This window comes from Excalfactoria chinensis, chromosome 6, assembly GCF_039878825.1.
Source record: "Excalfactoria chinensis isolate bCotChi1 chromosome 6, bCotChi1.hap2, whole genome shotgun sequence".
NCBI classification, from domain to species: Eukaryota; Metazoa; Chordata; class Aves; order Galliformes; family Phasianidae; genus Excalfactoria; species Excalfactoria chinensis.
Window position 1 is genome coordinate 12,038,980 of NC_092830.1, and position 25,370 is coordinate 12,064,349.

At 38.8% G+C, this 25,370-nt stretch overlaps 1 protein-coding gene across 4 annotated transcripts in view; it reads right to left on the minus strand.

Moving 5' to 3' along the window:
- Positions 1–25,370, minus strand: part of ANK3 (ankyrin 3) — a 340,836-nt gene that overhangs the window by 281,499 nt on the left and 33,967 nt on the right. For 2 of the 4 annotated variants that reach the window (XM_072340793.1, XM_072340791.1), the window contains exon 1: positions 4,042–4,944. In XM_072340793.1, the coding sequence (XP_072196894.1) occupies positions 4,042–4,104 (63 nt within the window). In that variant the 5' untranslated portion in view covers positions 4,105–4,944. Of the gene's footprint in view, positions 1–4,041; positions 4,945–5,190; positions 5,276–21,814; positions 21,854–25,370 lie in introns of those variants that run through there. The other 2 variants (XM_072340789.1, XM_072340795.1) reach the window with 2 other exon arrangements.

Consider the following 25,370-nt stretch of genomic DNA (forward strand, 5'->3'; position numbering starts at 1 on the left):
AGGCAGATCTCAAATACCTCCAGAGAAGTAGACTCCACAACCCCCCTGAGCAGCCTATTCAGATTTTTTGCTGCTGTTCAGATTTTCAGCACTGTATAATAATGCAAGACTCCTCACTGAAGATAGCCACCCATTCTGCCAAGTCAAACTTTGGAGTTGCCACAGAGTTAACACACTCTTGGCAGATACCTCATTTGCGTTCCCAGTGCTGTGAGCCTCAGCTGCTGACACTAATAAAAATAAAAAATAAAAAAAGGATTTTGACAAATCCCCTGTTAATCCAAAATCACAGCACTGGCAACCATAAATATACTGACACCAAGCACAGATTTTCAATCTGCTGCATAAGCAGCCTGTTCCTCTCCGTATGTCATATCTGTACCTTGCATAAAGCAACAGAACACAATGTTGAAATCGGAGACCACAGTGACTGACTGCTGTCTAATAAAGCAGTGAGGTGGATAAAAACAAATTACACTAGAACGATATTAAGAGTTCAGCACAAAATCTCACAGATGTACATTAAAGAAAGCACTTCTAATTTTTTATTTATTTATTTTTACACATTTTTTGCTGAGAATTTCCATGGTCAATTTGTGCTGTGTGTCATGAGTTGCACTGTCAACATTCATCATGCAGTTTGTCTGAAGATCTTAGAGAGGGCAGGGAAAGAAGAGAAGAAAAGATTTCCCCAAAAGTATGCATTTCTAGTAAAACTTGAGGTATGAGAGTTTAATGTGAAGTTTCCCACTACTTAGAACTGAATGATGGTGAACAGGTGACTGTAAGAGCATCTTACAACACTACAGAAGTTTTCAGGTGGTCATAATTATTTCTTATTCCTGCACTTTTGATTACCTTTTGAAGTTTCGGAGCACAACAAGCATTTTTATGGTTAATTTCATACTGGTAGTTCAAAGCAGAAGGGAAAAGTACAACACTTCTCTTTTGTTAAAAATCAAAACATCTTAAATCTCTAGTGACAACTGAGTTCAATACTCCTCTACCACTGACATGCCAAAATCTACTGAAAAGTGATGACACAAACACAGAAGATAAAGCCACTCCATAACGCTCAGGGATTCAAGCTGACAGCTTCAAAACACTGACTCTGTAAGAGTGTGCTTGGAAGCTGCAGGACAACTGATGCCCAAGTGCAAGAGGCCGCTGCTCAAAAGGAACACTGATGGATGGAATGGAGAAGAAGCTAATTAGGCTTCCTACTCCATCAGGATTAATCCTGTTATGCATAACCTCAGCAATACATATTAATGTGGTACCTTCATCATCCTTTGAAAGCTGTATTCCCACTTACTATTACACTGCTAAATGCAGTATGTCCTCTTTTCTTCTAAATTGTCCACCCTTCAAAATAAATCCCAGCATCGCCACCCTATATGCTTATATCCATCCTCTCAGTTTAGATCAGGATTTTTTTAAACACACTTCCAAAACAACCCGCTTCTGCCAGTCTGTTCTAGATGTACAATTGCTGCATGACCATGTTTGAAAGTGAGACACTGTTCTCCAGGTTAAGGGTTATTTTTGTGTAACTCTCCACCAAGTGATCAAGCTCTGCAATTCAGAGCACACTACTGAGTGTGGTTTTCCTTTAGCAGACTGCATGGTATTTCCATTGCTATCTTCTTCTCTTTCTGCATCTTTATTTCCTTGCTATCCTGCTCAGAAATTGCAAAAGAACAGGAAAACCAGAAGTTGATGAAGGGAAAATGGGATACGAACAAACACCTCAGCAGCTGAAGAACAGAAGTAAGATTTGCCACCACCCAGCCCTAACAATAAGATAGGAAATAAGGGATATGACAAATATGAGAAAACAGCTGCCAAGAAGGCAACTATCTGAATAGAACAGCAAGAAGGCCATGGAAATACCCGCTTCAGGATAACAATACTTATAGGAGGGGCAGGTGGCTTAACTCACTGGAATCACATACTCAGTCAAGCTTTCATCACAGTCAGAAATATACTACCAACTAACATCATTTGTTCATCAAATTCTTCTTGGAGAATGTTCCCAGATTAACTAAGAGTTCTCCAGTGGCCATCTAGAGATTCATCTCTGGAATCAAAATAGTAAATTTGAACTGTTTCCCCACAGAACTGTGAAAAGCAGGGAAATTTCCTGCTAGGACCAGAAGAAATGGCTGCTTTGTTGTTGTTGTTTTTAAATAATGAATAAGAAAGAAAAAGCAGTTTCCTTTCCATTGGGAACATTCTGGCACAAGCTTGTGTTTAACAGTGGCACATAAGCAGGCTTGATGTGCAGTGGTCATGAGGGACACACCTAACCCTGATACAGCATAACCCAGCAACAATCTCAATTCCATCAGCATTAAGAAAAATCAAACAGAACAGTAGAGCAACCCCTCTAGCCTCTTCCTCACTGAAATGTAATGGCTTGCAGTCATGCACTGATGTTCACTACAGATCACGCAGCAAAGGTTCGAGGCAACACAGCAGGCTTTGCCATTACCTCACAAAGCATCATTTTGCCATTGGCCTTCAGTGCTCACAGCCATAACTCATAAGCGTAAACAAGTCTGACATTTTTTTTTCCCTGCCTTAAAAGCAATGACACCATACCAGTCAGTAGAGGGTGGATTTGGACAGGACAGCTGTAGCTCCTGCCCACAGGTGGAACGTCACCTTATACAATGTGAAGTTACAACCAGCACCAACCACTGCTGGAACAACAAGTGAGACTCCAAACTCGGCACCATCCTACACTGCCCAGACTGTTCTGTTGGCTATTGTCTGAAAGACAAATCTATACACAAGTAATAAAATTTGCTATGTACTATCAAATGATTGCTAAGTGCCATAAAAATAGTTTTTGAAATGTAGTAAAAAATATTAACATGTTCAAAGCTAAACACCATCCCAGAATCTAGTTGCAGACATATCTTCTATCCCTGAAGCAATGCATCATGCCTGATAGATGCTTTTGGTATGTCAGGAAGGTATTCTAATTTACCATTAAAAGCGTTTTAAAATGATATTTTTCCTCCTGCTTCCTTTCCAAAGCTGCTCTTTCCATTTCTGGCAGGATAGAGCGGACAATCTGATCTATTTCGCATTTTTTACCATCTTTATTAAATCCTTCACCAAGGAAATGGATTAACTATGAGGCTGTCATACACTTTCATATGATAACAAGGCACATTCAGAAAATAAAGGGTGGGAGTCTGAACAGATTCTCCACAGCAATAACCAACACTCCAGATGCATTTTCTGACAGTAGTTTTAGGTAATTCACATTATAAATGAATACAGTAAGTTAATATTTATAATGAGTAAAAAATATGGAGAAGTCAACTTCCTAGGTTTAGCAATCTGGCACATCAAAATCACCCATTTCTAAACACAAGGAGGAAAATGCAAAGGATATCAGGAAAGCAAGAACTGCAACACTAAAAGCAATAATACATCCATTCCATTTAAGTACAGTTTCAGGCAAAAGACTTAAAGCATAACATAAATTAGCTCCACTGAAAATGGAATTTTATTCCAGAGTTTGGTTTAAGCACAACATTTCCCCCATGATATATAAGGTTGATTAAAGTGCCACTTTTTAAAAATAACAACTATTTGGAAAACTTGCTTTCTTCAGCAATGCCCATCATATTCATTTACAAGAGCACATGTTGATTATCGGTCTCTTGTTTCGAAAAGGCTTCATTTAGATGCTGTTTACTTGTTAATCCCATGTTTGGAATGGAGAAGGAAAACTACATCCACAATGAAATTCTATGATTATCATGTATTTAAACACTTGAATGTTTATATAATAAAAAATAATGAGTTCTGATGGCATTATTGATTCTAGCAGAGAACACACCCATCAGCATCCAGCATAAACAAAACCATCTCAATTCTACAGTCATCCTCATTCTAAGTATATTATCCAAAGCCACTCCACATCCAGAAGCAAACTGCTCAGAACACAAAATGACTGGGAAAACAAAATGGGAAAAAGAAACCAACGAACCATTACAGCAGAGTGTCTAAACAGGGAGTTACCTTTTTTCCTTTCTTTTTCCTGTGAGCCGGTTTAGCATTTTTCTCCTTTGCTTCCTCACTCATTTTTCAGCAGGTAAATATACAGGGGAAAGGGAGTAAGAGAGATCACTGCTTGTATTCCAACATGCAAAGCCACCGCAAATATTCACAGCCCTGAAACCAAAGTCCATCTGCTGACGTTTCTCAGACAAGTAACGGAATAACTGCTGTTTAAAGCCAGTCTCTGCTCCTCCTGCACTGACTTGAATTGCTCATAGCCTTGCTGTTTTCCTCAGCGAGAAACTGGGTGTTCTCACACCAAACAGTCTGCGATTCCTCTAAAGAAAAGAGAAAGCATTCTCATTCTTAGCTAGTCTTCACTTCTGAGATAGGATCATGAGAACACTTCCTAGCTTGGTCATCCACAGCGCTTCCAATCTCTTAAATGGGGTTGATGAGCCAGGCAGAAATTAGCTGCAGACGGCTGACAAGTCAGAAGCATTCATCAGCAGATGATTTGCCGTTTCTTGCAGACGGAGAAAGTGAGCTCGAATCGCTCTGATTGCCGGTCGTGCACAATACCGACATGTGTTGAATGCATCGGGGCATACCAGAAAAGGAAGCCTCCGAGAGTGATAAAAGATCAGGTTACTGGATCTTAAAGCCACTCCCAGGCCGATTCAAACAATAAAAGGCACAACACACTGCTGAAGAAATTGCTAGATGAGATGTTTACGTTTCCAACAGCTCCATATCGCCATCCAAAGAAGCTGCAAATTACCACTCAGAACTCAACATTTGTAATATCAATTATTCATCTCATAAAAGCAGCAGCAGCATTACAGCAAAACACATATTTACAACTATCCCTGCCTGTGAGAGCTTGCTCCTCCCTTGTATGCCTGTTCCTATGACAGGATTTGTAGCCTCTCTACTAATGCAGCTCTTTCACAGAAGCGTTACGTGCCTCATGTGTGTGCATGACTGGCAGGTTTCAGATCATGTTTCCACATGCCGCTGACCTACTCCACAGAATGGAAAAATCAAGAGAGGTCAGAGACTTCAATAATAATTCTCTACATTAAGCCATGTTACATGTAACTCACGTGTTAGCAACAGCCATGACAGCAGTCATTCACGAGACTCTGCACTAATGTCATTACCACATACCTCTCCTTCAGGCATCCACGATTCCAATACTGACTCTCTCTCTTACAATCTCTCCCCTCTATCAAAATAGGTGGGAGGGGAGCAGGGGAACGGTGGAAATATGAAAGAGGTTATCAGACATCACACAGCAGCCTCATCCACTGCTGCCATACCACTGAGCTAACAGTACACTGATTTCCCCATTTCTGAGGACTCTGGTCACATCAGAGGTGCCAAGTGACAATTACAGTTAGTTTAGGCTTGGTTTGGGCTTTGAGATCAATACTAGAACTCTCCTTTTCCCATCTGCTCACGCCTTCCCACCCTTCACTCTCATTACTGAAGTATGACAACCAATGTACATATCACAGACAGAAAAAGAAAAATATTTAATGTACCAATATACAACATCATTTGCCTCAACTCTACCTTCTTGTCTCATTCACCACAACTAAATTTCAGTGAACAACCACAACAGCACCATCACATGGAGGCTGTTTTCCATGTTAGCCACAAGTCCTGGTGCTCACTGTTTGCATGCACTGGAAATGAACCACTGCCAGCTGAACCTGCGGCTCTAAACTAGGATGATTCTCTCTAGCAGCCTGGCAAGCTGGATAATTTTGAGGAACTGTACCTCACCTTGTGCAAAGTGTCCATAAACAGGATCCAGAGACCACTGATAAAACTTCCCTTAAAATTTCCTTTATGTCATTAACATACAATAACGTTTATACTTACTAAGCTGCATGATGTACAAAAAGCAAACACAACTGATAATAAACAAAGCTAGGACTTCGATTTTCCCAGGCATGTGATTTTTAATGACTGTCTCAGAGAAAGAAAAGAAACCTCCAGCCTCTCCCAATTTCACTTTTTTGTTTTTTTTTCAGGAATAGATGTTATGTTATAAACTCTGCTGGTTAACAGTGGTTAGAACAATGCTTAAACACTCAAAATACCATCCTATCCCAAAGCGCATTAAAAACAAACTGCCTTTTTTCAAAATGCTTTTGTCTTCTGTGTACAGCACTGAATAACACTAGTTGTTTTCTGCAATCAGTCTGAATAAGTATTGCTCAAGCACAGTTTAATCGTGTCTTACAAAAACACGTTAAAGCTTTGTTAAAATAAATTGACCAGTTAAATTAAAGCAGCTATAATTTGTGGCATGCTCAGCTAATTGCATACCTATGGAGTCACCTCTTCAAAAAAAAGATCATCAAGTAACACCATGTTTCTGCATAAACAGAAATGAATAAAAAGGTCCCTTTCCTCAGCAGCCTGGTAGCTCCCAAGAAGCTGACACATTTAAACCTTGCACTGAGCACAACCTATGCAGATCAACTGCCCCATGCCCTTGCTGAGCTGTGGTTATTCAGATGTGCACCTTTTAGTCCAAACCATGAGATGAGACTTTGTTTATTAGGTTTTAGGATCCTTACATCCTGCTCCTACCTTCCAGGGCACTTAATTACTTCTGAAGAAGCAATAACCTCACTGGCCTCTAATTTCAGAATTCTCTGTATTTGTCCTTTTCTTCCATTTTCTTTCATTCTCAAAAAAATACAAACAAAAAACAAACAAACCACTCCTGAATGTGCGTATTTAGAACAAGAAGGAAAAATCCAGATGAAGAAATACAGGAATTTTACAGTCACAAGTCACTCGCTCTGAGAGGTAGGGAAAGATCTCACACTTCTCATCCCCCTTATCGTAAAGCTAGCCATAACAACTCTGCTGGAAAGAAACGTGGTGTACCTATTTTCTCCCATTTCAAGTAAATGTTCGCATGTCAACATTTAGATCCTTTCACGAATTTTGTTTAATTTCCTCCTTACCTCCAAGTTTGCCAAGTTTTTACTCTAAGTAAAGCCACTCAGACAGCAGGAGAAACTGAGTATTAAATACAAAAGTACTTAGCAGAAATCTGAGAGCGATTTCTTAGGAAAGGCTTTTAAGCACACAAAAAAACATAATAAAAACACATGTTCAGATCGTGCTTTTCAACCTTCTTCCTCTGTGAAGCCCACAGAATTTCTCTCTGGTAGTAAATCTGATGACAGTTGAAATCAGACCACCTCTAAAATTATACTGAAGAAGTTATTCAAATAAACCCCTTTCCATCCCCAAGCTCTCTGCACATTCCGTGTAAATCCATACATCTGAATACTTAAGGTAATTGAAGCGCAGAGAGAAAAAGTCAAATAGGTCTGCTTGAGAAAAAAGATCTTCAATATCTTGTGCATATTAAATTGCAGCTAAGGCACAATATCTGAGAAACAGCAACCAACCAAACAGAACCAAAAACAAACAGATTTCTGAAAAGAAATCAAGGAAGACTTCAAGATCCTGAAGTGAGCTTTGATTAACATTAAGAAAAAAAGATTATTACCAATTCAAAATTACATTAAAATGTATTACATTATTTAATCACATTAAAACGATTTCGCAGAGGGTTGTTAGTTAGGGTAGTATGGTTAGGTTGTGGCTGGACTTGATGATCTTTAAGGTCTTTTCCAACCTGAGCGATTCTATGATTCTATATGCTAAAGAAACACAACCATTCAGAAAGAATATATATATTTATAAATACACAGCAGTACTGCTACAGCCAAGGGCACAGTTTGATGAATTAGGAGTAACAATTGCTGCCTGCTGTCTATATAGTCCAGGCCCACTGAACTTGGTTAGTTCTGTTGGTTTTAAATAACACCTATTAAAAGTTATTTCTTTGTGGAAGTGTATCTGTGAATTTTGTTTTCATGAGCTAAAGTGAGGGATCAAAGTTACCAATCGGAAACGCACTGCTACTTGAAAACTCACACTAATACCATAGTACTTTTAAAGTCTTTAGGCTCCTGATGTGAACACATACACTGCTCCCTGCAACTTACTGCTTAATTACAGTAGTGCCCAGAAGTGAACTTTCACAACCTCGTTGATACATATCTACTAGGACAGTTCTATTTTTAAATCAAAATAACTGGCATAAGAGGACAACGGGACAGGCCAAGTTCTATCTATCAGTACAGTTCTATTTATAAAGTAGAGCAACTTGTGTGCAAGAAGCAAGGGGTGCACAACTTGTTATTGGTGACCTGTTTTGTAACTGTGTGCAATGAGCTTTTACAAGAAGGTGGCTGTGAGCAAGCTGCTGCCTATACCGAAACATCCAAATCCAAGTAGTTGAGCAACTTCAAAGTCCAGCTAAAAAACTACTATTTGTGTGGGAAAACCGAGGCAGAAAAGAAAAATAAAAGGCAGTTTCCATTTTATTTGGATAGAAACCCACAAAGCAATTGAACAAAGCTTGTGTCACTCAATATTTACTGCAAGACCACTTAACAGACTGACTGCCTAGTACTTCTTGCATCTCAAGCAATCTTCTGTTACAGTAAGGCAAAATTCAAAGTTAAATCAAGTATTACCCAGACAAGAATGGAATAAGTGCTGAAAGACTAGAAAGCAAATGAACTCTTGTCATCTTTCTCACAAAAAAATAAAAATAAATACAAAAAACTCAATTTAAATGCCACCATTACTGCCTGCCTTAAATTTATTCTAAAGAAAACACATAGCCTACATGTCTATCTTCTTGTTTGCACTAAGACTCACTCATGCAGAGCTCCATTATCTCATGCAAACAGAAAAAACAGCCCCCAAAATACAACACTTTCCCCTTAGTTATAAAAGTATGAGTTGTGGCCTCCACTTGACAGACATGCCTGATTACTAGTATGGTTCACTATAGACAAAACTACCACACTGAAGATTATCCTGGCCTAAAAGGCTTGCTGTAGGCTGGAAGTGACCCAGTCAGTCTCCTCTCTCCTTTTAACAGGAAGCACAGCAATCATTCAAACCCAGAACAGCATTCTAGGATAGAAGCAGAAGTGAACTAAAGACACAAAGAGGAAGAAACTTCTGATTAAATACCCAACAAGGAGAGCAAAGAATTTATTATAGCTCCTTGAGGAGGACAAATATCTGGATTTGAAAAAAACAAAAACTGTATTCCAACATGAGATAAAAAACTGAACATAAAATAGAAGTAAAGATGAGCAAACTCAGTTTTTACTCAGATTAAGAAGTTAAAAATAATTTGTGCACTGAATTCTTGGGCTGAACATGAGATGCTACCACGGATCAAAACTGAGCTGCCTTATCTTCACAGTTACTTTAACATATGTTAACTAACTGAAGTTAAGAGCCTTGAGGACAAACATATCCCTCAAGGATGAAACTGAAGGGAGACTGGGAGTGAAGCCCAGAGCGGCTGGGAAGTTACTCAGTTGGAGGGAGAAAGCTAAGAGATTAAATTCCTTCCCCCGCTCCCTTGCGGGAGGAATTAGCTTGCTTTGAGGCATCCCTCAGCAAATGAGGTTTGTAAAAGTTCCAGTTCAATAGCAAGAGGATACTAAACCAGAAATTAGGTAAGCAACAGTCATACAACAGAAATCCTACAAAATGTGCTAGGTAGTGCAAATTCTCTGCCAACTGAGTTTGAAAATAGTTACACAGAGATCACACCAGGCATCCGAGCCCTGGAAGTCCACATTCACATGCTAAGAGATGCTTAATGACAGATTCCGATTTTGATTTTACTTCTTTTACACTTTGTGACACTATATTTCATAGGGAGTTTTTTTGAAGTCACAATCTAAAAAAAAAACAGACCACTCTACGAAGTTAAGGAGGCATGTTTTATGCTAAGCACACATACATCACTATTTGTAAAGCCCTGCAGTAGAAGGATGGGAGCAAAACCAGCCTGTTTCAAATTCCCACAGTGGCAAAATCAAGACAAGTGTGGAGCAAAGGAGCCTCACCCTACAAACAATACTTCCAACTATATATTCCCAATGTCAATGTCAGAAACCATGAGAGGATTTGCAAGTCTGACATCTCAGTGTGTAAGAGGAGTTTCCCAGCACGCAACATCTACTCATGTTTATATCAGGAAATAACATGGCAAACAAACTGAGAGGCTGCCTCTCTCCTGGGGTTGTTTCACCATGCTGCAAAGCAGTGCCGTGGCAGGGGAAGATGTGGGGTATCCCTCTATGGTGCTTCCTCCACCACAAGCCTCCTGGCTGTCTGGTTAGGTCTCACATCATTACACAGATTCACAATTCAGTCACCTGGCAACAGTTCCACAGCAGCACATCTCTATAGTTGGTGTATATTAAGTCCAACCTAACATCCACCTCCTTAAGTCAAGTATGTGAGACAATGGAATGTAAGACAGACAAAGCATAACTGCACATAGTGCATGTGCAGCCCTTTTATTTCCTAAAACAATACTTATTCTGACAAACAGAGAAGAAAAAAATAATAATAAAGGGGGGGCGGGGGGGAGATATAGCAGCTTCACAAGCAAGGAAAATGGTATAAGCCTTCATGACAATTTATTCACAAAACTACAGTTCACTGAACTAGTAAGTGCAGAACAACATAAAGTTCACATTGATTCAGAGACCTCAGGCTGCAAGGTTTTATGTTTCTGTGTTTGCTTAAACTCACACTCACCTGATTTTTACTGATAATAGTGCAGCAACAAGCAAAGCAGTTCTCTTTAAAAACAAGTGAAACTACAACATTACTAAAGATCTGCTTTGGGACTACATTTAGAGCATAATGAAATAGGAATATCTAGATCCGTAATTAGGGAGAAAAAAATGTACTTCATGACATTTTGGTTAGATGACTATTTCTTAATCTCTTACCTTTTATTTTAAAACATTATATACACCCACCATTAAAAAATGCCTTAAAGTGGCAAGAAAAGCACTAAGCAGTATTGCTAACTGAAAAGTGCATAACATTCAAGCTGAATGTTTCCACAAAGGAATTTAAAAACAAAACATTTTTAGTCTCACAGCTATTATGCCTGAGGTATATAAAGGATGCGCCATTCACCTGTTCGCTAAAAGGCATCTTAAAAAGTGTGAAAAATCTCTTCTGCTGGAAGACTTATAAGATTCACACAAGTCAGGTCCAGAAAGACATCACAACATTGTTGTGTTTAATGGCCCCACTGAGAAAAGACCAGAATAGGAAACAGAGAAACACAAATACATAGACTTTTCTCCATAGAGTCCAAAAGCATTCCAATTAAATTTATCCAGACAGGACAGGACTGTCCTCTGGCCAATCACCTTGTAAAGAAAACAGCCCTGAAATATGACATGTGGATGAGATCTAGTCTAAAGTGTAACTGTATGAATCTCTATTTATACAGGCACAAATACAGGCAGCCATACTACAATACACACCAGAGGTTGATCAGTTTATATAAGCTTAGATTATTTTCCCTTCAGAGGGGGGGGTTTCCATGACTCTTATTTTCAGTTCTTTTGAAATTCTGACAAAAATACCCCCATGAGAAAATATTTGGGGGCCAAGGGGATGTGTGAAAAGAGTAATGAGGCTTTGTGCCCACTTCATTCTCTTGTGCAACATCTTTCATCAGCTCCATGTTTTAGGAAAGAAAAGAAAGGCCAAAACAGAGTCATCTTCACGGTGAATAAAATTTATCATTACTATCATTTTCAGTCTCCAGCAATAAGAGCAGCATTTGTTGCCAGCTGCAACACATACAGAATAGGTGAAATGATGGCCATAATTATTTGAGAGTGCTAAATGTTAAGTCATATCCTATTTATATTCAAGGCTGTATATGCCCACGATTCCAATTCTCTCATTAGAAGAAACATGGGTGGGAATAAATTTCCCAGATAATGGAGTGGCAGGGGAGGCGAGGCCAGAAAGAGCATGCAAGAGGTCAAACAGAAATACATCAAATCTGATCTTTAGTAGCATCAAAAAAAGAGAAAGGCTGTCATTTTTATTTTTCCTTCTAATACTTTGCCCATAATTTAAAGTCGCTCAGTGATTCTCAAATAACCAAGAAATGTGTGTGTGTGTGTAGGGGGTGTTCTTCACTCATTTGTTGTTTGCTTTTTGTTCTTGGGGGAGGGTAAAGAGAAGTGACGTTTGTTTGGAATATTACATATATCTATATCTATCTATCTATATATAACTGTTTCAGTTGTATTTATATATACATATGTTGCGCATATATATATATATATATATGCAACAGAAACAGTTTGGGATTTCATTTCTTCCCAACATGGCAATACATGCTGTACCTACCAAAAAAAAAGAAAGAATTTCCTTTAAAAAACAAACAAACAAACAAAAAACAGTTTAAGAACATATTTAATCAAAATTCCCTTTATGTTGCACTGGACTAGTGCCTATAAATTAAAAACGCCCATTTCCACCTCGCAATCAGGAAAGTAACTTACATCCCGTTAAAGATGAAAACCTTTCATCTATAAAGGCCTGTCAAATATTTCCCTGAACAGAGCTTAATCAAAATGCTCTTTGTACAATTTATTGATCGGTAACACCACGTAAAACACACCATGACATAACTAAAACACACCGTAAAGTTTAAATCAAATCTGTACATTTAATTTGCCTACATCTATAAAACTTCCAATAATCTTTTCCAACCCTGAACTACATGAAAAATTCTCTAGTAAAAAATAAATAAATAAATAAAAATGACCTCACCTATAAGTGAAAAAGAAACAAACGCAAAAAGCCACAAGACCTTGGGATAGCACCAGCTACAACTGCCCTGCATTTAAATACTGCCAGAGGAAAAAGGCCCCCAGAAATAAGCAAAGCAAGAACATAAAGGGAATTTTTCCCCCTATCCGTAATCGCAGATCGAATCTGTCATGCAGAATATGGATTTTTCAATTTAGCCGAAAGCCGATCTGAGTTTCTGAGTTGTTATTAAATTAGAATAGCTTCAAAAGAAGGGAAGAACTTCAGCTTCTCACAAAATGAGCAGAAAAAGCTTTGTAATTCAAATAATTCATGACTTCTCATAATAGATGCTATGGCATTGTATAAAAATCAACTGGATATAATAGAAGGTATCAAAGGTAGCAAGCTTCCAGCTTTGTCCAAGTTGCATGCTTGAAAACTGCTGCCTTCTGTTCTACAGAGTTCAAGATTAACTTCATTGAAATCTGTGAGAAAAAGCAAATGAATAACAAGAACCAAGAAAATGCTTCCCCAGGCAGTTGACAGAAAGTTGCGTAAATACAAAATATTCCTATAATCTATGCAAACCACAGTAAAAAAATAAATAAATAAATAAAATACAATGCTTTCCTTTAAGTAAGTTTTCTCAAACTATTCATATATTCTCATATATTCAAGACCATGAAATTCACTACTAGTTTTAATTTATAAATACATTTGATTTAAAGTTATCTCTTTGGAGGGAGTCTGTGTTTTCCTTAACATCCAATTATGCATTTACAATTTACAGGAGGGGGAACAGCTATTTACAAGGGTGGATAGCGATAGGACAAAGGGGAATAGTTTTAAACTGAGACAGGGGAGGTTTAGGTTAGATATTAGGAGGCAGTTTTCACACAAAGGGCGGTGATGCACTGGAACAGGTTGCCCAAGGAGGTTGTGGATGCTCCATCCCTAGAGGCATTCAAGGCCAGGCTGGATGTGGCTCTTAGCAGCCTGGGCTGGCGGTTGGTGACCCTGCACATAGGACTGGGGTTGAAACCAGATGATCGTTGTGGTCCTTTTCAAATCAGGCCATTCTATGATTCTATGTTTAATATGCAATAAATTAGACCAGCTCTCTCAAATCAAGGGTATTTTACCCAGGATGGGAACTGGTAAGAAATCTTACTGTCTTTATCCTAACCCATGAGCTTTTTATTCGTAGCATCTCTTGTCCTGTTGAGGATGGGGAGTGACAGAAGAGCTGAACGTACAGAAAGAACCAACACTGGAAAGCAAAGAAGCCTATACAATCACTAAAAGATGACTACCATCATAATCTCCTCTTTAACCCAAGTATATTTTCCTATTCCTTTGATCAGTTGGATGGTGAGTGGAACAAAGAAACCATTTAAATAGCTAAAACGTAAGATGCACTTTCTCATTATGGAATATAAAGCTTACATATGCAAAGTGACACTTAATGTGCACTTAGGGCCTGGAGTTCCAGACCTGTGCATTATTTTTTTTCAGGATGAGTACTTGTCTATCCTAAGCAAAGAGAAGCTGCAGAAAGGGAAGGCATATTTGTGAAACCAGGAACCAGGCTACACAGGACAATCCAGATGAATCTGTAGGGATTAGCATCTTGCAGACATCACAGCTAGGACATGACACCAGTCATGCAGCTGGAAGTGGCACCCGATGTGACAGCTTTTACCAAAACATTGCAAAGAAGTCACGTGTGTTGCAGTTTTTATGCACAAACCTGCCCTCTTCCAGACAGGATTTCCTGCTTAGAAGTGCTGTTTGCTTTTTCAAATATCAATCCACAGTTACAGCCTTATTCAACGGAAAATATTGATTTCTCTAGTGCTCTGCAAAGTATACTGCACTTCAGTGTGAAAACTGTTTAATCACTCTTCAGTGCTAACCAATTATCTCAAGGAATATGCACATCAAGCTCTCTGGAGAATTTCCCATAGTGTCAGTCCTAAATCAAATAAAAGCCCTCTTCCAGAGAAAACGTCAGTGCATTTCATAATGCTGCATGCATTCCTCAGTATACTTCTTCATCACACATTTGTATAATTGCACATCACAACAGCATTCATACCTTCCTATGTGGTGACCCTTAGAGCTTACAAGCATTAGTCAAGCACACTTCATCCAAGGGATTCCCCACCATCTCATCCCTTTATGAAGAGCTCCTAACAAACTTCACTGCCTACACCCTTCTAGTCATATCAAACAGACTTTAAACGTGAACTGTTCTGAAAGCATCTATTCCTTTAGTCTCCAAACAGCAGTCTTGCATCATAATTCCATATAGTTCATTCTCCATGGCATATAAAAATCAGAACAGTGTTTAGAGCAGAAGACAAACCCTTGCACACCATACATGAGCCATTTCCACATTATTTTACAGCAGTGCTTACAGTACCTTCTTGCTGAAGAAGGACCATGAGAGCATTCAACAGTAATGGCAATACTTGTTCTGATAACAGGATGCATTAAGCAGGAACAGATTTCCATATACTGCATTTATCAAGTTCACATTTTGCTATCTGCACGTGGCCTTCTTCAGACTGAGTTTCAGCTTCTATTTATACAACTCTGATAACCTGAAAAGCAGTTTAAGTTTCATTACCATGACATGCAAGTCAGTCAGAATGACCATTAGCTAGAAATGCTGTAAATAAGAAGTCCATTTCCAAAGTCTTACTGGCTGACAAAGAACTGATTACTGCCATTTGATTATGAAACTCCAGGACATGTCATAAATGCTTCACAAAGACATCATTACTAACATGTAATTAGAAAAAATAAAGAAGCAAAAAGCTGCACAATACATGCACTCATTTACGCCCATTTCAGAGCATAAAACTGGAGATATTTCAGGCTCCAATCTATATAACAATTGAGTTTCTAATTGCAAAAAATAAAATAAAAATAAAAAAATAAGCCATCCAACACTGTTTAAGTTGTGAATTTCTTAACTTCAAGATGAAGGAGATCACTATTCACTTTATGACAGCATACAAATTGATTGATAAAATCATGCCAAACATGGATATAGGAATAACTCTCAATATAAATTCCGTCTTTCACTTATTATTACACTTATCTCTTCACAGTCTATGCAGGAGTCAAATTGCCATCTTCTTTTTCTCCTATGGCATAGCAAACATGCTATTCTTTTAAAAGCAGTTTAAAAGTAATTGCTGTTTATTAGTTTTCTTTGTTTTTTCATTTGAGGTTCTTCCACCACCCCCCTTGCCTTTTGTTTTCCCTGTAAATGAATTATTCTCTACCCTCTCCCTCTCACATCATCTGCATCAGGACTTGCATGCACTGCTCTGTCTCAGAGCAACCACTGACACTTAATACCAATCAGCAAATGTTGACCCTCCAACTCCTCCTGCCCTTCCATGGGCCTTCGCTGCACAAATCAACTCCCTCTACACGCCGCCTTGGTCACACATCTCACTTTGCCTTTTACACACATACCAGCCCTTGGAATCAGTCACTTATGACAGCTCCATCCACTCTTCCATGACACAACTGTGAACTCCGGTAATTTCTCCATCCATCTTCCTCCTGGCTCTTTCCCCATCACCCTCCCCCACTCCTTTACAGTTCTGGTAGACTGAAGGAATACCCTCTGGACCTTTCCAGGCACAGGTGAATACCTGCTTGCTTTCAATTTAGATCTCAGCATCAGTTGCAAACATCACAGATAATGCATTCTCACACAGTTGGCATCTGCCTAGTTGGGACTTTTTGAGCACCTTTCACCACATTTTCTTCCCTGCTTTTTCACCTACAAGACTAGAGGGCTTCCCATTTTAATTCTTCCAATGTGTTTTCAGCCTTCAAGGTTTTTCTCACAATCCACACCCGTTTAAACCAGCATGCTTAGTTACCCTTGCTAGGATTAGATTCTAAACAGCCTAGTCAGTTCCTCTTTACCCCACACTTAGCATCTTTCATCCTCAGAAGCCATACCAAACCCCTCTGGGGCACACTCCCTCTGTCTGCCACACTGCTGGGATTGTTAGCAGCTCTTTTCCTCGCTTTTATCTTAAGAGATAGGAGAGAATGAAATCCTTTCATAGTGACCAAACTGAAAAAGGTTCACTGTTAACATTTACACCTCCTGTCACAACAGCTTCTCTCTGTTTGGGAAGAAGTGTTCCTTGGCTTATACCCCGAGGAAACCAGGCAATTTTGCTACTGGCAGGATGATAGGAAATAGTGCAGTTTCTATAAAGCCATCAGCAGCAGCAAAGACTGCTTCAGAGAGATTGGCATTCCAGAAACTTCAGACATACACTTGACTCTTTTTCTTCACCCCATCCTTTGAGTGATCTCTGTATTTTGCTAAAGATACAAAGCTTGCTTGAATCAGACAGTTTCCCTTGTCCTTAGCTGACTGCTTCTGTCAGCAGCCATTGCTCGAAATGAGGATTCATACAATACCCCTCCTCCAACAGGTGCTGCACAGATGCAACAAAGCCATTGCATAATGGAAGTTTGGAGGTAAGCCCAGAATCCTCGCCAAGGCATCATTTTGGCCCATTACTTCCAAAGCCGGGAAAATATAATGTTTAGAACACAAACCTTCCTGGCATTTTGCATACAAAACTGCTGCATTCAGGAAAAGCAAACAAAGGTAATTCTTGTAATTACATAAGAAGAATTCAAAACTGAGATTTGTTTGAGAAAGGCTGAGATAAAGTAACAAAGCTCAGGTTTCCATTGCTAATATTCTTTCTACTGAGAAAATAGTCCCTCAGGAATACGCTCCAGCTAAAGTCTACATAAAAGATAATTCTTTATTCTTACACTTTGAAGAATGCAATTTCTAATAGAAATGAGATAATTTTGATGAAAAATCAAATGTGATTTGGAGGGGAAAAAAAACAACCAAAGTTCACTGGCACTAAGAAATAAGCAGAGCTTTACAGATTGCTGATATTACTACTATTTCTGAGGTATTGCCAAAGGTTTTTGTCATTTTCATTTCTATCTACCATTGTGCCTATTCGCAGAGAGTAGGGCAACAGTTTAACTTATAGTTGAAAGAACAATCTGTCCTGCTCATAACCATTACTGAGATTTATGTATTTATGAAAATGTTCTAAAAGGAATAGCATAGAATAGGATCCTAGCTAAAGCAATATTTGCCTGCCAAAAATAGCTGTAGTAGCTGACTGACTTGTACTCTAGAGGATGAAGAAAGACAAGCAACTTTCAGATTTACACTGCAGACAAAAGCTAAACTAGAAATCCCAATTAAGATGGGTTTTTTGTTGTTGTTTTGTTTTTTAAAATCACAATCTTGGAACATTCATGTGGCTTTACCACCTGCTATGTGCCACCCACTGTACTTCACCTGTCCCAACTCACACAAATCTGACTCACACAAACTTTTCTAAGTAGTTCTATGTGTATATACATATGATTTTTACATATGTAACTTATATACGTGATATACACTAATACATACACATGTATTAATTGAACTTATTACAAAACTAGACATTTATATATATTAAATATATATGTATGCAAAAATATATTGAATACATTCCCATTATATATAGGATTGAAGTTCAGATGACTTAAGAAGAACTAAACCAAAATCCCTTGTTACTTTTCTTTCCTGAGATGATCTAGAAAGAATTATTTTCTCTGTCCCTGGTGGCTGATAGATAACTGCTTTTGATACTTTACTATAAAGAAAAACACTCAGAAAAGGCATGCCGTGCTATATATCTCAGGTAAAATATCTCAGACATGATGCTGATATAAGAGCAATGATAAATGGCCATTGATATCTTAAAAATGATAAATTGCATTCAGCAAGTCTTTTTCTCACCATACATAGAACTGAAGTGGGGTGATGGATAAAAGGCTCCACTGGACCACACGATGCCACCACAAGTAGGTCACAAAAATAATCCCCCAGTAAGGAGGTAACAGCATTCCCCCCGAGAACTTGAGACAGAAGATCAGAAGCATCCACAAAGACAATAATCTGTTTGCCAGCTAATACACCAGCTAAACAAAACACTGCAGGATATTTGCCACTGATAAATAATGCTGAGGCTTGCAGTATGTTCCTATGGCATTAAAAAATATATATATGTATCAGCACTGTCTCTACCATCTAACATTCTGTCTTCTAACTGCAGTGCTCTTTGTAGAAATCCCTTTTGTTATAACATACGTAAGTTTATTTTTGCAAATAACAATCTTGTAGTTTAAATTGCAGGTATATGAATGAACACCTCCTGTGTCATAAACTGACCTACTGGGATTTCTAAGAAACATAAGCACAGACAAGACAGTGCATTTGACGCTCATACTTTTGCAATGAAGCCACATTATAGTATCTTTATACATGCACTCAAAAGACTTCCAGTGCACATCTTGATGCATATCAAGGCTCGGCATGAACACAGCTAAAAGAGGTCAGTAAAAAGCATGCATTAATACTAGCACTTAATTCTACCAGTTGAAGAATCAGATCCAATGCATTTTTTTGTTCTCCCTACCAATAGACATTAAAAATTCTCATTTGAAGGTCTAATTCTGGAGGCGGCACCTATTTCCCAGGCACAAATTCACACCTGCGGTTAATCATGGACACATTCTATCTGTAAGACACTATACAGCAAAAATGTGAGAGTCAAAATACTACATTTTCAAAGGTGGGATATTTTCTTGAAAATTGTTTGAGTAGTTTTGTAGGATCTTTGTTTTACTTTATTTTGTTTTCAATGTGTGCTTGTCACAAAGCCCAACAAAAAAAGAAAAGTCAACCGAACCCTCTGTTACTCCAATATCATTCACGAAATGCAAGATGAAGAAGTTTTACATTTCCCAAATTCCAGGATTTGGCCTTGCATAAACTTGGATCAGCAAAAACCACATAACAGATGCAGTTAACAGTGCTTAATCATTCCACATACTTTCTGTAAAAGTCATTTTTCCTCCAATAAATTAGTACCCACCACACTGTGCACTGCTTCCTGAGCATCACACCATCATCTCCCAGGAGATAATACCAACCCCAGAGTTTGTTCCTCTGCCTGCCCAGTCCCCACTTTTGGCTATTTCCATTAACTTAATACAGCTTTAAACAAAAAGGCCTACAGACGCCAGCTCTAATTTCCAAGCCTTTATATCAAAGTCCTGACCAGACAGATAACTGGCACAACCGACTGAAGCAGTGAACTAGATTTCTAAAATGCTGCCATCTGATTCTCATCCCACACAAATATGTAATCTAAGTAATGAAAAAAGATTTCATCTCAAACATCAGCTTGTTCAAAGCTCTTGAAATCCGTAAATGTTGGAGTTTGGGTTGAGTCATGACAAGGTAAAACTGTAATGGTAAGAAATAACCTTCTGAACAACAATAAAGAGAACATACTTAATGTCAGGCATAAGAGAAAGCAATTACACTTTCAGCCTAGGACTGTCAGTTTAAAAATATACGATGTAAAGAAAAAGCAGTTTAAGATCTCTTTTCAATTCATGATTCTTCATGATGAGTTTCTAAGCGCTTATAATGTTTTTACGTTCAGATTACCTTTCATTGCAAACCAAAAAATGGCTGCTATTTCTGTTGAAATTTAAAGGAAAATTCTTTGTTTCTGGCATTAATCCAGAGTAATTAATACGTGGGTATAATTTCTGCTGTTTCCATTCTTTTGAGTATACACTGCACTTCAAGACTTCAAGGGTACAAAAATAGGAACTGAGCATCACCGAGCTCAGCAGGCACCAAGCACACAGGCTCCTGTATGACAACAGTGTGTGGAACATAAGACTTAAAAAGGAAAAGTGGTCAGCACAGATCAGTATAGCTCAGCCACTCATTGCAGGTAGCCGGTTATTATTCATCTGTTACCACTGTTCAGTGCTAACCAGGAAGCAGAAAAGGTAGTAAGAGAACTGCCGGCTACATGGAAACAACTCCTGGTGATTCCTTGAAAATTCTTGTTTCTCCCTTTTCCCTCCCAACAATAAGCAACACAGGGCTCAATTGCTCAGCCACTTGATACTTGCCATGGTGGGTACCTGATGAGCACAGCAGAGCAGGCAAGCAGCAGCCACCAGGGAGAGTGCCACTTGAAGTCAGATGTTAGTCAGCTGGGAATGTGCCTAAAGACCATGTATTCAGTTTCCTTAATCCAGAAGCTTTGTTTCATAGAATCAAATAATTAGACAGCTGGCCTTGGCCAAAAAAGGAAAAAAAAAGCTCCTTTCTCAAAGGCAGTGAGTTAATCAGCGCACTCAGGGGGTCTTCAAGTCCCAGGAGCACCGAACAAAATACTACTGAGCTCAGCAGGCACCAAGCGCTGTTGCTTGTAACAGCAAAGTTAAGAGTATATATCCTATGCCTTGGTGTTGAAAACAAAACTAAAACATACTACAGAAAATTAAGTTACAGATTTGTCCATCTAACCTCAGGCAAATTACAGGGTTCAACAAATTCAAAACTGAAGTGGAAGACAGCGCTGTGAAGCATTTGGGTGGTGGTGCTATTTTTTGTTTCTGGAAAATAAAACCTAAGTGAGCAGCAAGAGGTTTCTGTTTCACGAACAAACTCCATGAATCTCAAGAGCAGAATTTCAACAGATTAAGGGAACAAAGAAAGTTGAGATACACAGTCAATGCAACCATCTGATTAGATGGTACAACAGGTCTGACACAACAACCCCAGTGCACAAACTTGTTTGAACCAGTGACCATATAGACAGGGAAAAACTTCTGTTTGATTGCACTACAAAAACAGATAAATCAACTTGAAATAAATTACTCACTGCACAACATCTGACCTTATCATTTGTATGAAATATGCTACCCAGACAAGAGAAAAAAAATCAGATGGAAAAAAGAAATGGGACAGGAAAATGCTGTCTCCTTCTCCCAAGCTTCCTGGAATCTTTTAGAGTATTGAAATTAATTTATTTCTTCCAGTGCTGAACTTTATTTTGTAACTTTGGAATAGGAGCTGGAGAAATGAACCATCATGTAAACTCAGATAACAAACACAAGTAGAACTTCAAGGTTTTACCTTTCTGGGGCTTCCTGTGGGGTAGAATCTAGGGCATGCCTAAAAAAAGGGAAAAAGAATTAAAACTGATAAGCAAAGCAATCTGCATAGTGGTACAAATAAACACAATCCATACACTAAAACATAAATTGATATTAGCTGGCACTACTGTGGGTTTCAGAAATACAAACACTATACCACGCAAGCAAATGCAATGTGGACTGTGTCAACACAAGCATGGAGTCGCAGTACAATTGACTGTTGTCACCACATTTCACATCCCACAGAATGATGCCCCCTATCCCAGATACTACACATAAAAGTAGTTTTTTACCTATGTCAAAAATAAATACCAGTATATCCCAGAAATTTTTCTAAACAGATCCACAAATTGTCCCTAGCAAACAGGAAAAAAATAATGAAAGAATCCTGAGAGATTAGACAGGATGGAATAGCAAGCCAAAAGCCTGCATAACACTAAAAAAAGCATGAGATCATCCTCTAACTTCTGATAACTTTCCCTCTCGTTCTGCCAAAACCTACAGACAGGGAAAAAACCTGCAAGATGAAGCCAATGAAAAAATAAGCAGAGACATCTGCTTCATCTACTTGGAAAATAACAAGAACAGAGACAGTCCACATTCTTCAGCACACTTCAGTTTAAGCATATCAGTAGCTGTGCGCTCCAGGCGCCCCACTATAGCGCTTGACCAAATGCTCCAGCAAGGAAAATGGTCAGGGACACAAGCAGGTAACAGATGACATCTTGGCAGGGGATGGGATAAAGGCCAAGCAGATCTCACCGAGTTATGTCACCACTCCCTGGAGCAATGTGCAGAGTTAGGGCTATCCAACTTCAGGTGCAAAAGTAGGAAGCCGAACCCATCAACGTTACTGAAACATTGGCTTTTTTCTAAGTCTGTCACTCCCTTTGAGCTGCTTGATTTCAATGCTGATTACAGAAAAATTAGCTAAGCTTCAAACTGTTGTACCATCTCTGCTTTCTGTTAGCGAACACAGCATGTAGTGCTGGAAAATGTATGCAGGATGACTGTATCATCATTCACTGCCACAGACTGAAAATCAACTGGCAAAGCTACCACCTTACTACAGAATCAGTGTTACAGAAGAACCACAGAGCACTGCTGATTTTCTACTATTCTTTCTCAGAACACTTACATCCTATGAGAGAAATTCAGCTCAAGGGATATTTATACACTTGGTTTGGTTCTTTTGTCCAAGTGGAAATACAAACATTTGTTTGAAGTGTAGAATTCATAATGAATCATTAACAATAAAATTCTATAGAAAGGTCTGATAATTCCACGTATCATATGAAAAGCCAAACAGCTCAGAGAGGTTCCTTTCCCATGTAAGCTCATTCTGACCAATAACTTCAGTAATGAAAAAGTATTTTCACAAGTCTCTCAAAATCTTATTCCAAGACCCAACTTTCATACAAAACGTTTCATTAATAATCAGGAGAGAAAAACAAACAGCAAATAGTGTTGCTCAACAAATCATTAGCATTTCCCATAATAAAAATCAAACAGCCTTCCAGTTCAGTAATTATTTGGCTGCAATTCTAAACAATAGGTTCTGCCTCTGTAAACATTACGTTCCCATTTTAATTGTTAAGTTATGCTAAACATTACATAGATCCCTCAGCAAATCATCCTGAAGAGGTCTTCAGAATCCCTAGTGAATGATTCATGTTTCCCTTTTACCATTCTCTCCTGGCATAGAAGGAGCACCTTTAATTCAGTCACAGCCCTAACATCATGAAATCAGAACATGAACTCTTAATACCACCAGGAAACAGTCAAAAAGCTCACAAGGAGAACCTGCTATGCAAACCCAACTTGTTTCCCAAATGAAAGAACTAAATAATCCTAAATTTAACTGAAACATCAAACAAGAATCTGAAGAGACTGACCATATGCTAAACTCTCGCTCTCCCATACTGGGTGATGAATTAAGATACTAGTGTAACTGGCTGCTTAACTACAATCCTGCTCATGACACTCACATATGTTGCTTTGGCAAGTACTCATTTTTTGTAATCTAAGCAATGTGTTACATTTGAGAACAATTTTTTTTTTTTAACCTATTTCCATAGAACTGGAAGAAATACTACAAAAGGACTAGAAAATATATGAAGGGTAATTATTGTACCTTTGCAATTGGCACGATGAAAAGCATTAGAAAACTAAGACACAGCTAAAAAAAATAGCTCAGTTATTAGTATTTTCTAAAGCCTGAATGAAAACACGGTAATGTAAGGTCTGCGGCATTATATGAAGGATGCACAGAGGGAGGCAAAGAACTGGCCCTAAAATGGAGCTTTGCAGAACAGCACCAGTAACAGGCCACCAGCAGCACGTAGCCCCATTTACTATAACACTAGCTATATGCTGGACATTTTGTACAGAAGGACACTATGAGAAGGACTGCGGAAAGCTTTGAGGGTAACCTTGTCATAAAAGGAGATGAAGTTCATTGCACAGGACTTTCCCTTTGTGTAGGTGTGTTGGCTGTGACAAATGACTACATTGTCTTTCAGGTGTTTTTCAATAAATCCCAGAACAATCCTCCCCACAATTTTACCAGGCACTGAAGTGAGACTGACAGGTTGTTCTGGTTTAACTCGGGCAGCTAAGCACCACACAGCCATTCCACACCCCACCAGTGGGATGGGGGAAGATGTTCGGGGTCGGGGGAAAATTGGTAAAATTTGTAGATTGAAATAAAGACAGAACAGAAATAGGAAGGGAAAATTAACAATAATAATAATAGCAGTAGTAAAGAATACATAAAACAAGTGATGCATGATGCAATTGCTTGCCATCTGCTGACCAGTGCCCAGACAGTCCTCAAGCAGCAGCAGTCACCTCCCCAGCCAACTCCTCCATGTTTTATTGTTCAGCACAATGCCATCTGACATAGGGTATCCCTTTGGCCAACTTCAGCCAGCTGTCCTGGTTCCATCCCCAGCTTCTTGCACACTCCCAGCTTTCTGACTGTAGAACAGCACAACAAGCTGAAAAGTCCTTGACTCAGTGTTAAGTACTGCTTAGAAGCTGCTTAAACACTAGTATATTAGCAACATTTTTCTCATTCTAAATCCAAAACACAGCACCACACCAGCTACAGGAGCCAGCATTTTGCCCAGGTTGCCAAGAAGGACAACAGAACCCTGGCTTGTACCAGAAATAGCATAGCCAGTAAGGATTCTATGATTCCATCTATCCCAATCAAAACCAGGAGAAAAGTCTGTAATTGCCATTCTTTCTTGACCTTCTTGAAAATGGAACAATGTTTGACAGCTCCCTGTTGGCTGGGGCCTCTCCAGATACCCAAGACCATTGAAAAATGATGACATTGGCTCTTTGAGTAACTTGGGATGAACTCCATCGAGTCCTAAGCAGATGAAGCAGCAAATCATGCACAAGTTTGGGGTTGGCTGAGGGTTTTTGCTATTACAGCAGTCTCAGTCCTCCAACTAGGCTCTCTGTGTGTCACAGGACCTCCACAAGTGTTGAGCAGAGAGGCTAAGAAGACACTGAACATCTGCTTT